Raw genomic sequence first — 13,026 nt, forward strand, 5'->3', positions numbered from 1 at the left:
TCTTTTCCCCTTTGTAATTAATAAATATTTTGTTGAGAGATACTTTGAGATGATATAAATAAACTCTCCTCATTAAATTTACCCACTAGTTGTAGTATCCATTGCTATTTCTTGGCTAAATTATTACTTTGATGGTTGCCAAATGGTGATTTTCTAATTTTATCTTTTCTCCTACATTAATTGTAAAGTTACTGTAGGAAAAAACTATCTTTCTCCTCATTTATTCATCCATGTGCTTATATCATATGGACTCATGAATTCCTATTTTATTTGATGGGTCATAGTTCATTTATCTTTATTTACTGTGATGCTCAAATTGTTACACATTTAGGCAGTGAAAGCCTGTTAAATTGGTTTTGATGTTTTTTCTTTCTCCGTATTTCCTTGAGCAACAAAATGTTCTAGCTTATATGATACTTTTCTTGACCCAGCCTTATAATCAGCCATTTCCTTGAGGAATAAGGATTCTTTTTGGGGAGAGGAATAGAATTTAGAAACCAAAATTTGGGCACTAGATATGCACATTATTATTGGGGTTTCACTGCCCCCAGGCCCTCTCAGAGAACAGAATTAGTGAATATATGTATATCAAAAGATAAGCAAACGTATTTTATATATGCGTGTTCTTACATACACATACATTTACATCTATATTATTTCCCTATTTATCTATTGAAAACTGTCAGTTTACATTGTTGTCTCTAATTCTAATCTAATACCAAAGAGTTTATTCTAGGTTTATTTCCATCTATATTTGTAAGTTCCTTTCTTTATGAGAAACCTGACTCCTATTAGCCTCATTATATCTACTTATTCTATCAATCCCTGCTGAGCGGAACCCAACATCCATCATTACTGATGCCCTCCCCTACTTCCATGTAGACCCCTTTTTCACCCTTCTTGGATTCCAACATCCCACACCAGGCCACTGTCACCAATGTGGCCCTTCTCTCCCTCCTTGGGCTCTGACACCCTGCGCCGGGTCATGTAAACACCTGTCCATTCTGCTTAGGCTCCAAAACTTGTAGCAGGCTGCCCCCACACCCCACACCACCCAACCTTCTGCAAGGATGCCTATCTTATTTAACCCCTCTAGCTTTAGGATGGAGCAAGGAAGGAAAAAAGTAAAAGAAAGCAGACGGGAGGAAAGGAAGAAAGGTAGGTAGGAGGGAAGGAACTTTCATTTTTTAAATTATGAGTAAGAATGAGATCTCTTCAAATGTTTAGCATGCCATTTGCATTGTACGCATGCCTCTATAGAGCGTATGTGTGTGTGTGTGTGTGTGCATGTATGAACTGTTAACATCTCTAGCAATTTTGCTATAGTCATTTGCTGTACATCTCTTTTTTCAGGAATTCTTTATATATTAGGAATATTAATCTTTTGTAATATAATGTACTGTAAATTTCAAATATGTTTTCTAAACTTGTCTTTAGGTTTTTTCTCTGTTTTCATTTTATGCAATTTATTACTTTTTTCTCTTATTGTTCTCAGATTTTGAATCAACATTGAGGAATAGTTTCCTTTTTTAAAAATATAATGTATTCTCAAGTTAGCTAACATACAGTGTATATAGTGTGCTCTTGGCTTCAGAAGTAGATTCCCACGATTCATTGCTTACATACAACACCCAGCCCATTCCAACAAATGCCCTTCTCAATGCTTATCACCCATTTTCCCCTCTCCCCTACCCCCTCATCAACCCTCAGTTTGTTCTCTGTATTTAAGAGTCTCTTATGGTTTGCCTCTCTCGCTGTTTGAAACTATTTTTCCCCTTCCCTTCCCCCACGGTCTTCTGTTAAGTTTCTCATATTCCACCTATGAGTGAAAACATGATATCTGTCTTTCTCTGCCTGACTTATTTCACTGAGCATAATACCCTCCAGTTCCATCCACGTTGCTTTTTCATTGATTTCCAATTAAGCTAGATGTTGGACTAGTTGTTGTGAGAAAAAAATCTGACTTGACTCTGCCATCTCACACTTTCAGCTGGAATCCAAGAGCTGGAATCACGCTTCCTGGTACCCGGAGATCTATTAATTTTGACGGGGAACAAAGTGCAAATGCCATGCGATGCCATCCTGATTGATGGCAGCTGTGTGGTAGATGAAGGCATGCTGACAGGTACGGTTCTGTCTCACGACTTACAGCCTTGGCAAGCTCTCCCAGGTTCCTTCTCTATCAGAACAACAGTGGCAAAGCTGGGGCTTGCTGTGGGATATTACACTCCCACAATTCTTACTTGACTGTCCTGCTCTGGATGGGAGAGTTCAAATTAAAGCTGCTTTCTGTGTCCTATGTTTGATACAGTTGTAATTTTCTGAGTGCTTAGCATTTTCTTCTTGAACAAAGGTTATTGCAACCCTGTCGCTTTACCTTAAAAGACTGTAGAGATCATTAGACATTTCAAATCATCTGTGACTTTTATGTTCCGTATTTTCACATAAATTGTATCTTTTGATAAACTTGGAAGATATGAAAGCTATTGATGACATCCTGAAACCCAGAAGGTCAAGTCCAAGCTCTTCCCTGCCTTGGCTTGAATATGTGAAAAGGTTCACGACAAAGGATTTGTCACACATCTGCTGCCTGAAAACACACTGGGACTTTAGGACTAATTGAATTTCATTTTTAAGTAGTATGCTGCTAGAGCAGGGAGGGACCTTAGAGGTCACTGCATCTCATGGATATGGAAGCTGAGGTCCAGAGAGAAGAGACCTTGAGATCACAGTGCTTCAAGTTCTCACGAGTGCACATTTGAGGAGATGTTGTGCCAACATTTCTGTAAGATAAAGAAGAATCATAAAGTTTTTTTCACAGATGGACTAGGGGGCTGAGAAGACACATTGACATACTGTGGTTCCCACTGAAGCCAAAATTGAATCCATTTCTCTAGGACAGACCAGGAAGGCATGAAATGGAGACAAGAACATGTATCTTTCTTCTATGTAACTTTACCAAAAAATGTTTTTTTATTTTTTTATTAAAAAAGGTTTTTTTAATGTTTATTTATTTTTGGAGACAGAGAGAAACAGAGCATGAACAGGGGAGGAGCAGAGAGAGAGGGAGACACAGAGTCGGAAACAGTCTCCAGTCTCTGAGCTGTCAGCACAGAGCCCAACATGGGGCCCGAACTCACGAACTGTGAGATCATGACCGAGCCAAAGTCAGACACTCAACCGACTGAGCCACCCAGGCGTATGGTCTCCCCCCACCCCAATTTTTTTAATGCGTGGCAGGCCATGTTTCTTCATATAAGGAATCCGTAGATTTGTAAAATTCCTTTAGTGCTGGGACCTCTGCAATGCTAAGTACCTTTCTTCTGGCAAAAAGTGGCCCTACTACAGTGGGACATATCTCTGACTTTGTACTGCCCACTTTTCAAAGGCCAGTGGAAGGCTTTACAAGGTTTATTCCACAGATCAGACCCTAATTACTTCCTCAACGTCATTCACCACCCTGTATTAGCACTTCAGCCCACTGCCATCTGCTCCTTCCATGTCACTGGCAGCAGTCACCCATGTCCCAATTGCCAAACCCAATGGATTCTTTAGATTTCTCTTCTTGTTGACCTCTCTGCTGCCTTTGATGATTCTGACCATCTTTCCTTTTGGAAAACTCTCTTCTCCCTAACTGTCCAAGATAGCGCCCTGCCCATGCTGCTCCTGATTGTTGGTAGTGCTCAGAGCTATGTCCTAGTCCTATCCTCTTCTATCCTCACTCTTGGTCCCTCAGTAATCTTCTCTCTCCTGTGACTTTAATCATAGCCTGTAAGGTGGTGAACTTTGACTAAATGTCTCTGGTCTAGGCTTCTCCCTTGAACTCCAGACTCAAATAAATAAATGCAAGACGTCTCAACATAGCCATCCCACAAGACATCTCCAACTCATGGTGAACATAAAGCAACTCTTCCTTCCTCCTATAATCCCTCTGTTGATGACTAATGCCACCCTCTGCTCATTTCCCCAAGTTGGAAACCAAGAAGCCATTTTGAATTTCTCTGTTCCTATGACCTCCCAATATAAAACTCTCCCCAAGTTTTGTAACTTCTTACCTTCTTATTTCTCAGCTCCTGGACTTCCTTTTACTCTCACTGCCTGCTGCCATAAGTCAGACTTTGTTCTCTCCATCTGGATGTCCAGCTTCCAACCTCACCAGACTTCAATCCATTCCCTGTACTGCAGATAGAGTACTCTCTCTCGTACATGAATATGATATTACTCTCCTGAAAAAAACACTTAAATATCTCCCCACTCCCTTCTGCCACTAATGCCTACAAAAACCATGTAAACACTTAAATATGTGCACCTAGGGCTTCCCTGCTTTGGTTTCCTGCACAGGTCTCATGGCCCCTCACTCCCCATGCCCCACATTCTGGACCTCACAACTTGCTATTCCCTACACAGCTATTTCTAGCCTTCTTTAATGTCCTTGTTGGATGTTACAATACTTATAGTATTTATAATACATTATTCTTATTTATTGGGACTAAAAGTCTCCTAAAAAACAATCTCCTTGTATCCCTAATACCTAGGGTTGTCCCTGCCACCCCCTGCAGGCTTATAACAAACGTCCACCGCATGCCTAGTGAGTGCATACGTGATTTAAATGAGATGTTTGTTTTCTATAGGAGAAAGTATTCCAGTCACTAAAACTCCATTGCCCAAGATGGAGAGCTCCATGCCCTGGAAAACGCAGAGTGAAGCCGACTATAAAAGGCATGTCCTTTTCTGTGGGACAGAGGTTATCCAAGCTAAGGGAGCGTGCTCCGGGACCGTGAGGGCGGTGGTGCTGCAGACTGGTGAGTGAGCATCCCTTCTTTGGTATGTTACTTTAATGAAATATTTTTGCTCAGTGTGTCTAGTGCCTGAAATCTATTAGGTAAGCAATAGTCTTTCGATAACGAACCAAACCTATTAAAGTTCCATATTTCAAGTGTGAATTGCACTATGGCACATGCCTTTTAGTCAACAAAATACCTATGACAATAATTACTATTAACATGTTTTGTAGTTTAGAAACTATCTCTATATATCAAACCTGCACAGCAAAGATGCTTGTTCCCACTTCGTACATAAATAGGCTGAGGTCAGCACAATCTGAACAAACTTAAAAAAAAAAAAAAATCACATAGCTAGTCACTGAAAGACCTGGGTCTAGAACTTAGATCTTTTAGCCCCAAATCCCAAGTTTTTCTAGCCAGGGTTAGAAATTGAAAACTTAGGCGCCTGGGTGGCTCAGTCGGTTAAGCGTCCAACTTCAGCTCAGGTCATGATCTCACGGTTCGTGGGTTCAAGCCCTGCATTGAGCTCTGTGCTGACAGCTCGGAGCCTGGAGCCTGTTTCGGATTCTGTGTCTCCCTCTCTCTCTGCCCCTTCCCCACTCGTGCTCTGTCTCCCTCTGTCTCAAAAATAAATAAACATTAAAAAAATTTTTAAAAAGAAATTGAAAACTTGACACTGAAAAGTATTAGAAATTAAGTCCATCAGTATTTACTGGGTCCTATGGTTTAATTTCAAGTAACGTGTGTGTGTGTGTGTGTATGTGTGTGTGTGAGTCGTTTCCTTAAAATGAAGTTATATTGGGCAAGGCTGTGTTCTGATCCCAGTGTGGTGGTTTCCTATCTCTGGGTCACATTGATTTTGAAAGTAGAGAGAAGAAAGATCAGAAGGGAATAGGCTCTGAAAAAGTAAGATATTTCCATTCTGGCACTCAGGTGTCTTCCCAATTATCCTTTAATTGTGTTTGGGTTTAAGCACTGTTGAAATATCTCTAGAGAAAAACAAAGGCCATGTTGAGGCTTAGAAGCGTGCTAGTAGTAAGATTTGTCATCCTAAGAATGTGGATTGTGTGTTTGTTACTTCAGGATTCAACACTGCAAAAGGCGACCTCGTGAGATCCATTCTGTACCCGAAGCCAATGAATTTTAAGCTTTACAGGGATGCCATCAGGTTCCTCCTGTGCCTTGTAGGGACAGCAACCATTGGGATGATCTATACTTTGTGCGTCTATGTGCTCAACGGGGTAAGTTGCTTTTGTTCTTTTACTACATGCACACGTAACACTCATGGAGGTATAATTTATACTCTGCATGTTAACCTTAATCTCAGCTATGGTTTATAAACCTGGGAAACAAAGCCAAACACTGATACCTGCACATGTACTCACAGTTCGCCAATATGAGAGATTGATCCCCAAGTAATATTATAACAATCAGAACTAGAGGGGCAAAACGCTGTTTCCTGAGCTACCAACAGTGCCTCTCATCTTGTACACTTCTTACACCATTTTTTCATTTTCGATCTGAGAATATGTTTATCCCAGTAACATAGTATTTTGGCATTACTAAATAAGGAGCTGAAAATAAAACCTGGATATCCCATGTTGGTGAGGCCATGGCAAATTTGTACATTGTTCTCTGCTGGTAGCAGCAATGACTCATTACAAACTGTTTCATTGCACTTTGGAAAATCTATGAGAGCCATAAACCGTGCATACTTTGTGACCCACTCATATCATTTCTGGGAATCTGACCTAAGGAAGTAAACAAAAAGGAGGAAAAAAGTCATATGCCCCACGCTGTTCAGGACTGATTTACCTGTAATAGCTGAAGAGTGACTTTATGTCCCAGGAGCCTCCAGAGGAGGTGGTGAAGAAAGCCCTTGATGTCATCACAATTGCGGTCCCTCCTGCTCTACCTGCTGCTCTGACCACAGGCATTATCTATGCCCAGAAGAGGCTGAAGAAGAGAGGCATCTTTTGCATCAGCCCCCAGAGGATCAATGTATGTGGACAATTAAACCTTGTCTGCTTTGACAAGGTATGTGTGTTTCACCCTCATTATCATTGCCATTTTTATCATCGTTGTCATCGGGTAGAGGCGCTTCACACTTTTCTGGGGCAGGAAACACAGGATGTGTTATCTGCCTTCCTTTTATCTCTGGTTGGATGCGTAATCTAGGAAAGGCACGTCTCTTGAGCTTCCAGATTCTAGGGTTTAGAAGAGGGAGAGTAGGTACTGAATAAGCAGGTCTTTGAAAGTCCTTCCAGCTCAGTTAATTAAGGTAGCATTCTGTCCCTCCCCAGACAAAACCACATACAAGGAACAAAACTTAAACCCTTCACTATGGTCCCTGCTTGACCACTACCATGGTCAAGGATATTGCCTAGCGTATAGTCAGTGCCCAATAAATATTTATTGGTTTAATAATGAATAAATAAATAATTAATAATGATAATGATGAATAATAATGAATAATGCATAATTATGAATAAATAATAATTAATCATAATAAATAATGAATGAATTAAAAAGGGAAGGATTTATTTAACTGTATTTTACTTGGGCAGTTGCACTTGGCTATAGGAAAGCTCCAATCAAATCCTTACTGTATTTTCCCATCTGTAGTATATTGCTTAAAATTATTCTTGACTATATGCCAGTTATTCCCAACCAGCCTCTTATTCTACCTCCTCCTGCATATATTCTTTTGGTCTGGTGTCTGCCTATACTGAGTGAGGGTAGGGGCTGTGAGAGCGTAAGGCAGGGATGATGGGCTGTCTTGTGTCCAGGTCTTCATTTATAAAGGGGATTGACTGCAGAGAGAGGTCAATGCCTTTGAAAGAAGTTTAACATTACAGTTCTCCTGGTAAGGAGAGGCACAGTCCTGTGGGCCATGGGAGGAATGGCAAGTTTGGATAAGGGATCTGAGGAAATGCCTAGACCAAGGCCTTTACTGGGGTCTCTACGGGGAAGGCAGGTCAGGGCAGGGTAAACAGCTTATGACTGGCTAGTTTGAACGATTTGGGTGAGCTTTGGGCTGCAGGGTGGTCTCTGGCCCTTGGCCCCAGGATGATGAAGGCAGCAGACTATTGCCTCCTGAGGAGTAGGGGCCAGGTAGATGATTAGTTTGCATGTCAAAGGCACGCGGAGTCCCTTACTATCTCTAAGAATTGGCTAGCCCAGGAGATGGAGTCTTTCCTTAGAAAGGTTTTTTAAGATGTCAAATCATCATAATATATAGAAAATTAATACAACACAAGGGTATAATAGGCAGGTGAATATGGGCAAATGAGTGGATTTAGGAACGCAATAGAGCCGGTGGTTTTGACCAGAGCAAGACGTCAGTAATGGGAGAGGTTTGTACACCTTTGCTATCTGGGTAAGACATTTGTACATACCTTTCAGGCAGTGCGGTACCTTTGAGAGTGGTTTTTGGTTCTGTTTTTGCTTTTTTAATTGTCGTTCTCCTTTTTCTTACTTTTGTTGTGGCAAAATGAACATTCCATAAAATTTACCGTTTTAACCATCTTTAAGTGGCTTTAAGTGCACTTACATTGTTGCGCAATCATCACCGCCATCCATCTTGAGAATTGTTCTATCTTCCCAAATGGAAACCCTGTGTCCATTAAACAGGACATTGAGGTTCTTGATGATAGAAAAGTAATAGGATCAGAGCTATATTACATGGTTACTGGACTATCAGAGAGACCTACCACGATCAGAAGGCTAACATGGCTCTTGCCAGCATTTCTGAATTATTTTGTGATCCAATTAGCATAACAAAGAAGAATGTTCTATTTGTGGGGTCATCTCATCCCTGCACTTGGCAAAAGAAGCAGGGGTGGGACAAATCATTATGACATGAATTTGCATAAAATAAGTAATAATTAGGGGTAATTATCATAATTTGCTCTTACTCTGTGTCAGACATTAAATCAAGCACTTTATTTGTATCATCTAATTTGACGTTCACAATAACCTCATCCGATTATAAGCACATTGTACAGGTAAGGGCTCCAAGTTTCAGAGGGATTAAATAACTCTCCCAGGTCATACAGCTAGTGTTTTAAATGAGTCCAAGCTCTTCATCATTATCCTGTACGGAGAGAAATACCAAAAAGCACCCTCTTTTACCTAACAGGTGTCAAAGAGCAAACCACCTGTTTAGAGCAGGGAAAAAGTCTACTCCCATTACTTATTTCTGATGACATACTTTTATCTTCTGCTGTAAAACCTGGGACTCACCCACTTTATAGCTCTTACAGGCTTACCAAGACTTTCCCATTAGATCCTCACAACCAGCCTCTGAAGTCTGTAAGACAGATACCGTTTTCTTCCTTTATTGCCAGCTTGGTACAACTGGTAGGAGCCGTCCAAGCTTCTGCCGAGGACCCCAGGATTCCCACCTGACTGTGTCCTTCCTTGAGGTGCTGATTTCAGTAACGTGTTTGTGACATATATTTCCCTGTTAAAACATACCTTATGGGCTGTCGCTTCAGAGTAAACCGAGCCCTCGTTTCTGTTTAGACAGGCACCTTAACAAGGGATGGTTTGGATCTCTGGGGAGCCGTACCCTGCGATAGGAGTGGGTGAGTACCTGGGACTGAATGCACTGGAGTTTCTCTTTTCCCAGAGAAAATACTCTGCATTTTCTCCTGAAAATTAATAATGAAGACATTTTGGCTTCAGAGCAGTGGTTGCCAGAGTGCCTTCATGTAATGTCTCTTTGGAGCACTTCCAAGTCTTACTGAAACATGCATAGCTCCCTACACCCTATCCCCTGCCCCATTCCACTCGCAAACCTAGGAGACAGAGGGGTTTCGCGTCTTTGCTAAGATGTGATTTGTAAAACCATTTTTAAATTTTTTTAATGTTTATTTATTTTTGAGCAAGCGAGAGGGAGAGAGAGAGAGAGAGAGAGAGCAGGGGAGGGGCAGAGAGCGAGAGGGAGACACAGAATCCAAAGAAGGCTCCAGGCTCTGAGCTGTCAGCACAGAGCCCAGATCATGACCTGAGCCAAAGTCAGATGCTTAACCAACTAAGCCACCCAGGCACCCTGCAAAAAAATCTTAAAACTGTAATTTGCTGTCAGCATATTAGTGAGGGGCCTGAAGTTGACCCAGTGTACCTGATTTGGAGAATACCAGGACACGGTCCCTCAGGGAGGTAACATTCCTTCTACAAACTGAAGCCTTTCAGTTTGCCTGGAAGGAGAACACTGCACTGACTTGTGCACAGTGAGTTTCAGGAAGAGCAGCAGCCATGAACCCGTAGCTAATGCACTCATTTTCTTTGGTATTGCAGTTCTGGAAACTCCACCTTTTGGGTGCAGGGCAACTCCTCCTTTCTGGCCAGAAAAGACTCGTTTTTTTGGCAATTTTCAGCTCGGGGTGGTATGATTTGCATGGCTCTCTTGTGTGGCCCTCTTGTGGGCATGTCTGACATTGCACCCCCCCCCCCCCCCCCCCCCCCGCTTTTTCTGGTCACTACCTCCACTTGCGAACAGAACACGAACCATCTGACTTTTACATTTTTTTTTAAATGAAAGTATTTCCCCCGTATCCTCACATCCTCCATCACAAAAGCATCTAATACATAAAAGGTACATTGTGGTTCTTCTTATATGCAGGTGACCTATAATTTATCCACAAAATATTTTAATTACATGTGTGTAATACATTCTCATATGAAAATATTATTTATAAGCAAGTCTATTTCCTGGGTTAACAAATAGATCTCAGTGCTTCTAGCCACTTTGGTCCACAGGAGAAACCTCTTATAAATATTAAACGTTCTCAAGTTCTTTTCATTTTGTCTCAAACATAGATTTAGATATAGACCTGGTCTTCCTGTTCATTTGTATGTTTCCGCTTCAGCTTCCACAAAAAATGTATGTATTTGTTCAAATACGTAAGCATCCTGAGAGTAGTTGGTCTTTTATTTATATTTGTGTTCCTAGTGCTGTAGCACTATACCAGGCACATGGGCACACATAACAGGTGCCCAGCAAATGTTTAATTAAAATGAACTTACTGTGTTCCACCTTTTTTTTTTTTAATGTTCCATCTTTTGAATGCTTTTCCACTTATTGAATTCAGGCATCCTCTTATTCACAAAACTTTCTTTTCTAAAAGTAACCTGTCAGGGGCGCCTGGGTGGCTAAGTCGGTTAAGCGGCCGACTTCAGCTCAGGTCGTGATCTCGCGGTCCGTGAGTTCGAGCCCCACGTCGGGCTCTGTGCTGACAGCTCGGAGCCTGGAGCCTGCTTCTGTTTCTGTGTCTCCCTCTCTCTCTGCCCCTCCCCTGTCCGCGCTCTGTCTCTCTCTGCCTTTCAAAAATGAATAAATGTTAAAAAATAAATAAATAAATAAATAAATGTAACCTGTCAAATTGAAATTAAAACATTGATACAATGTTTAAGTTATTGATTGATTAATTAAGCCTGCTACTCTTGCTTCCTAAAAGGAAAATTTAAAATTTGAAAAGAAAGATTGCCAAATTTAATTAATAACATCAGAGAAAACCTACTCAATACTAGGTAGAAGTCAGCATTTGACTTACAGGCTATTAAATATCTTCTTGTAAAAGGTAAGCTCATCTTTAATAATTCTTTTCCAAAAATTCCTGCCCAATGTGCCAGATACTTCAAGAACCATTAGAAGGCCACCTGGGCTACTTGAGCAGGATCAATCATAAACATTCAAATAAAAATACAAGGACAAGGATGAGAGAGAGTTCTATTTATTTGTTATAAAAACAAGAGTTTGGCCCAGTCCCCAGGAACTCAGAATTATATATTCAGAATTACGTAGCAATGGCAATATGTGTGCCAACTTAAAAATAAGATTTTTTTCCCTTAATCTGTGTTTGCTTTTCAGTGTGAGCTTAAGCATCTGTGTTAATCACGCTGCTGGTGATTGCTTAATGTGTACTAAAATACTGGGGGACATGTTGGAAACCACTAAGACAACTTGAACTACTGATACATAATAATAAATATAATCAACAGGGTCAGTAATCAGCCAAGAGGTTTTTGAACTTGTAGGGAAACTTGAATGAGGAAGCCAGGAAGAAATACGCCTGGATTATGAGTTAGCTCTGTGATGGGGAGGCTTTCGGGAATAAAAGGCTAGAGCAAACTAAGGCCATATTTAAAGAAATTCAGTGTCCATATCATGGGAAATAATAATCTGATCCTGGAGAGCATGTTTTAAGACAAAATGTGACACATAAAAACTTTTCCAGTAATGAGTAATTAGGGTGGTAGAGAGGTCTGGAAACTGCACATTGGAGGCACAGCTAGAGGTCCTATGTAGCCCCAGAGGAAGAAGAGATAATAGGGCCACAGCTGAGCTGGTCCACAAATCTGAAACAAGAGCATGTAGACTCTGGCCCCTTGGAAGCACCTGCCCCTCTGAGGTCCCCCACGTAGGATGGGCTGCTTTGTGGACCACCTACGGTGCTCCACGTGTAAGACATGACAGCAAGGCTTCAAAGGACATGCATCTAGTAAACCTGAGGCCACACTTGATGACTTCATCTCTGACTTAGTGAAAGAACCCTGCATGTGACAATTGGAGTTGTACCTCAGTAGGTTTTAGACGAGGCTAGTTTCTATAAAAAAATGATGGTGATGATGGACGCTAGATGTCAGGACGGAAGAGGGGGACAAAATGTCCTTTTCAAAAATGCTTTTTTTTTAAAGTTCTTTATCATTAAAGTCTTTTGGTTTTCCAGTAATTAACTCATTCATTTATTCATTCATACATTTGTTGAGTATCTGCTGTGGGCCAAACGTCAGATATGTTGGAGAGAAAGATGGAAAAATGTATGCCTGCCCCGAAGGGTTGAGTGAAGATGCACATATACACACACAGCCATACAATGAGCTAGCCTGTGCTTCTCACCACATTGGAAATGAAGCGGTCTGGTAGTTGGGGTGGTAGTGGATGTGTTTCAAACTAAGGGTGATACTTCTAGTTTTTTCTATACCTCTGGGATTAAATCAGTGCCAGAGAAAGAGCAAGGAAAAGAAAGAGTTTGAGACAAACCTCAAAGACCTTTCTCACGCTTGCTGAATTTATAGAAGAATAACGGCTAAATAAAGCATGATTAATTTGGGGGCATTAGAAGATGCATGCCAGTGTAACCATGCATGCTGCAGTAATTTTTCAACAGATATTTACTTCCACAAGCTCCATTTTAGCATGGATGGATAGACTGAAGGCCCTTCCCTTTTCTCC

At 41.1% G+C, this 13,026-nt stretch overlaps 1 protein-coding gene across 1 annotated transcript in view; it reads left to right on the forward strand.

The window, feature by feature from the left end:
* Positions 1 to 1,990: 1,990 nt before the first annotated feature.
* Positions 1,991 to 13,026, forward strand: part of LOC109261700 (probable cation-transporting ATPase 13A4) — a gene marked incomplete at its 5' end in the record, with an annotated part of 56,828 nt that continues 45,792 nt past the window's right edge. Inside the window, 5 exons of the mRNA XM_053908662.1 lie at positions 1,991 to 2,125; positions 4,632 to 4,802; positions 5,868 to 6,025; positions 6,633 to 6,821; positions 9,312 to 9,373. Coding sequence (XP_053764637.1) covers positions 1,991 to 2,125; positions 4,632 to 4,802; positions 5,868 to 6,025; positions 6,633 to 6,821; positions 9,312 to 9,373 — 715 coding nt within the window. The remainder of the gene's footprint in view (positions 2,126 to 4,631; positions 4,803 to 5,867; positions 6,026 to 6,632; positions 6,822 to 9,311; positions 9,374 to 13,026) is intronic.

This window comes from Panthera pardus, unplaced genomic scaffold (genome assembly GCF_024362965.1).
Source record: "Panthera pardus isolate Hobbes unplaced genomic scaffold, ASM2436296v1 HiC_scaffold_207, whole genome shotgun sequence".
NCBI classification, from domain to species: Eukaryota; Metazoa; Chordata; class Mammalia; order Carnivora; family Felidae; genus Panthera; species Panthera pardus.